Consider the following 4,886-nt stretch of genomic DNA (forward strand, 5'->3'; position numbering starts at 1 on the left):
TCATTTGAAGTGAGGCATAAGTGTGCCTTACTAATTTTAGATTGAGTTGAGGTCTGTAAAGGTGGATTAGGAGTACTGGTCATGATAATTATATGTTATATGATTAATTGTTTAAGTGACTAAGGTCGTAAATAGAGTATAGATGTGTATTATTAATTAAGTGATAAAATTGCCATGCCATTTCTTGCTATGTGTTATGTGGGTTATGTGATGCATGTATTACTTGTAATTAGTAGAAATTAAGATTATATATATATATATATGTGTGTGTATATGTGTATATATATGTATTTATAGTATACGCGAAAGGTAGTTAGCAAGAGTTGTAATGAGGATACTATTTATTATAGGTTCAAGTAGGAGGTCAGGAAAGAAGCCCATAGACAATTCCATTGAAGAGCTCAGTAAGCGTAGTCTAGGAAAGTGAACTCTCAATTTATCTTTATAATCTTATTCCCGTGATTAATTACCCTGTGAATGCATGACTACAGTTTCTATATAATTAATTAAACCCCGACAGCACCCAATGATTTGACCTTGATTTAGTTAATCGCTTTCATACTTGAATTGACCCCGTTTCATCACATATTACCTCATAACCTCATGGATACCCTACAAAAGTCCCTTAATATATCATGTGAACCCTAAACCCCTCACAAATTTGAATTATTTCTTTTGGGAACCCTGATCTTAATAACATTCCGTCTTTTTGAAAACTTGTCACTTGATCCTTGAAAATACCAACCCTTGTAATCTTGTCCTTGGTCAAGAACCCTTTGAAATTAAAATGAATTGATTAAGGAATTTGATGGTATGTTCTGGTAAGACTGAGGCGCCAGTCATTGTTAAAAACATCAGTAGCAGGGAGCCTGATGGTTTTATTTGGCCAATGTGTGTTGGGGATTCCTCAATTGTTATGAATCACTGGTTATGTGGTTCGGAGCTTTAATGTGGGATGATCACCCCTCATTACTCATAGCGCTGTGTGATTTCCAAATCCATTCACTTACTAAAAACTTGATCTTTTATTTGAGATATCTTATTGTCGATTATCTTCTGTTATTATTTTAATGAGTATATGATGCATTGTTATTCACTGTTATTCACTTGTTGAGCGTTTTGCTCATTAATATTGTTATTGATGTTATCCCTTCAGTGAAACCCGGAGATGGTTTATTTCAAGCAAATTGCACGTAAGACTTCCGGGGACTCGGGGTATGCCTACCGTCAGATGTTGGAGCAGGTAGGGAACTAGTAGTTCCCTAAGGATTATAAGCTTTGGGTTTAAAATTGGTAGAAATTTGACTTAAGATATTTTTGGTCTGTAATAATAAAGATGTTAGATGTTGTTCAAACTCATTTCTGTGTATTCGGGGATTATGGTTAAGGGTTGTAGCCTTAATATTCTATCTTTTGTAGTACTTTACTGTTTAATTAATATGATGCATATTTCTGCTATTTAGTAGTGTGGGTCCGTCATAGGTTGGTATCAGAGCCACAGGTTTGAGTCACTGAACAATATAGGATAAATGAATATAAGATAGGAATTTAGAGAATAGGATGAACTTAGGTCATTTGGGTTTTGGGGCGTTAGAAACTATAGGTTTTCTGACCCTTTTATTTATAACCGCGTATATATATATAACTGTTTGAAAGGCATCATCCTCATCGACTCCCGAATTCCCTTCTACTGTGCCATTCCCTCTTTACGAGCAGATGGTATTGATGGTGATCGACTGGAGGGCTAGAACGTGAATCTTCGATGTCGGGTGGACCAGTCTACATGTTTCCCGAGGTATATGTAGACTCAAATGGAATTGAAGTTCTTTGAATTGAAGCAAGAAGCAGTGATTGTAGGAGAGTATGAGAAGAAATTCACTGAACTGGCTAGGTTTGTCGGAGATTATGTGGACACGGATGAGAAGAGAGCGAAAAGATTTCAATAAGGATTGAAGCCTTGGCTACGAAGCAGAGTGGTTGCCTTTGAATTGACCACATATGTTAAAGTGGTCCAGAAGGCGATGGTAATTGAAGGAGAAAGTGATCAAAACTTGAAGGAGAAAGAGAGTAAGAAAAGAAAGTTTGGAAGTAATAGAGAAGGATTGGCTCAAGGGAGCCAAAGTGGAAGGAATTTCAAGAAGTATGGATTCCAGAACCAAGGAGGACCCCGAAGCTTTAAGAAGGGTGATATTAAGAGTCAGAAGAATAGGATTCAAGGGCCAAGTGGATTAAGATCCCAGCAAGCAAATCCAGAGTGTAAATTCTGCAACAAGAGACACGTGGGTAACTGCAATAAGGCCGACATCGTTTGTTACAAGTGCAATTCGAAAGGTTATTATGCGAATGAGTGCCAAAACCCGAAGCCTCCTGTTACATGCTTCAAGTGTGGAAAGACCGGTCACCTGTCTAGGGATTGCAAGACCTCCGGAAATAGCAAGTTGATGCAATTGACGGCCGCCCCTTACAATCAAGCAATGACATCTTCTGTTCCAATTCTTCAACTACCTTCAAACAAACCTTCTGAATCTGCAACTCCAGTGTTTCCTCCTTTCTATCCTGCTTAGGCCCGGACATTCAACATGAATATCAAGGATGATGTTCAGAGTTCTGAAGTTGTGGCAGGTACGCATTCTGTCAACAATGGCAATGCTAAAGTGCTATTTGATTTCGGAGCTACTAGATCTTTCATATCTAAATCTTTTGTTGGAAATTTAAATTGTGAAATTGAAATGTTAGTTGAACCTCTATCTATCATTGTGGCTAATCAAGAACAAGTATTTGTAAAAAGTATTTGCCCCCGGTGTAAAGTAGAGATTTCAGGCTATAGTTTCCTTGCTTCCCTTATACCTTTTCGACTAGGAGAATTCGACGTTATATTAGGAATGAATTGGCTAGCAGAGCTTGGTGCTCAGATAGATTATAAGAAGAAGAAAGTGATTCTTAAGTCCCCTCAAGGAAAGAAGGTAGTGTTTAAAGGATGAAAACAAGTTAAAATATTTTTGACGATGATTCAAGCGAAAAAGTTGTTAAGACAAGGATGTGAAGGGTATTTGGTTCATGTAATTGATAGATCTAAGGAAATGCCGAATATAGAAAGTATCCCGATAGTTAGCAAATTTCCTGATATATTTCCGGATGAACTTCCTAGATTTCCGCCTGACCGTCAAATTGAGTTTTCTATCGACTTAGCGCCCAGCGTGGAACCTGTATCGAAGGCACCTTATCGTATGGCACCAGCAGAAATGAAGGAATTGGCCAAGCAACTAAAAGAGTTATTGGATAAAGGAGTTATAAGGCCAAGTGTATCACCGTGGGGTGCTCCAGTTCTGTTTGTGAAAAAGAAAGATGGAAGTATGAGAATGTGCATCGACTATAGAGAGTTAAACAAATTAACAATTAAGAATAGGTACCCTTTACCTCGTATTGATGATTTGTTTGATCAACTTAAGGGAGCAGCTTACTTCTCGAAGATTGACTTGCGATCGGGATATCACCAGTTGAAGATTAAGCTGGAAGACATTCCAAAGTCTACTTTCAGAACCAGATACGGACATTACGAGTTTCTAGTTATGGCATTCGGATTGGCAAATGCACCAGCCGCCTTTATGGATTTGATGAACCGAGTATTCAAGGAGTATTTGGATAAGTTTGTCATTGTGTTTATCGACGACATCCTAATATACTCAAAGACTGAGGGAGAACATGCTGAACATCTGATAATAGCTTTAGAGATTTTAAGAAATGAGAAGTTATATGCCAAGTTTTCGAAGTGTGAGTTCTGGCTGCAATTGAATTTGCTTTGAAGTTGTGGAGACATTATCTATATGGAGAAAAATACGAGATATATACGGATCACAAGAGCCTGAAGTACAATTTCACTCAAAAGGAATTAAACACGAGGCAACGAAGATGGTTGGAGTTGATTAAGGACTATGATTGCACGATCAGTTATCATTCCGGGAAAGCAAATGTAGTAGTGGATGCTTTAAGTCACAAGGAGAGATTGAATGTGTTGACTATGGCCCAAGAGTTATCAAAGGAATTTAAGCAGAGGAGACTTGAGATTCGAGCTCCAAGTGCACCTACAGAAATGATTTGTACGATGACTTTTCAACCAGAATTATTACAAAAGATTAAGAAGTGCCAAGAATAAGTGATGAATCAAAGGATGAATGAGTTGACTGGGGAAGAGATTTGCACTCAAAGAGACAACCAAGGAATTCTAAGATTCTCTTCAAGAATTTGGATACCGAATATGGAAGAATTGAAGAATGAGATTTTGAAGGATGCTCACAACTCAGAATTTTCTATTCACCCGGGAAGCACAAAAATGTACCAAGATTTGAAACAGAACTTTTGATGGTCGGATATGAAGAAGGAGATTGCACAATGGATTAGTAGATGTTACACTTGTCAAAGGGTAAAAGCCGAACATCATAGACCGAGTGGACTAATTCAACCCTTAGAGATACCTGAATAGAAGTGGGAGCACATTTACAATATTTTTCATGTATCATTGCTTAAGAAGTTCAACCCCGACGCCAAATTTATCATAGAGAATGAACCAGTGGAGATTGAGCTAGATTTGTCTTATGTCGAGCAGCCGGTTAGCATTCTAGATAAAAAGGATAAAGTGTTAAGGAATAGAATAGTTCCTTTAGTGAAAGTTTTGTGGAGAAATCCCAAAATTAAAGAGTCCACATGGGAATTAGAAAATGATATGTTAGATAAGTATCCTCATCTATTTACTTAAATTCTGGGGACAAAATCCTTTAAGGGAGGAATGTTGTAATAATTTTTATTTGTATTGGATGTTAGGAATTATGAGAATTCAATGGTTCGTATATGTTCTTCATTGTGTGGCATTGTGAATATTGTAGATTATT

General features: G+C 37.4%; 1 protein-coding gene across 1 annotated transcript; it reads left to right on the forward strand.

Moving 5' to 3' along the window:
• Positions 1-2,579: 2,579 nt before the first annotated feature.
• Positions 2,580-2,981, forward strand: LOC141685684 (uncharacterized). Its single transcript, XM_074490774.1, has one exon. The coding sequence runs from the start codon at positions 2,580-2,582 to the stop codon at positions 2,979-2,981; it is 402 nt and encodes a 133-aa protein (XP_074346875.1).
• Positions 2,982-4,886: the final 1,905 nt, after the last annotated feature.

The sequence above is a fragment of the Apium graveolens genome, chromosome 9 (genome assembly GCF_009905375.1).
Source record: "Apium graveolens cultivar Ventura chromosome 9, ASM990537v1, whole genome shotgun sequence".
NCBI lineage: Eukaryota > Viridiplantae > Streptophyta > Magnoliopsida > Apiales > Apiaceae > Apium > Apium graveolens.

What these genes read in the sequence shown, in the direction of transcription:
- LOC141685684 (XM_074490774.1), top strand. Translation starts at nt 2,580, where the DNA reads ATGAATATCAAGGATGATGTTCAGAGTTCTGAAGTTGTGGCAGGTACG.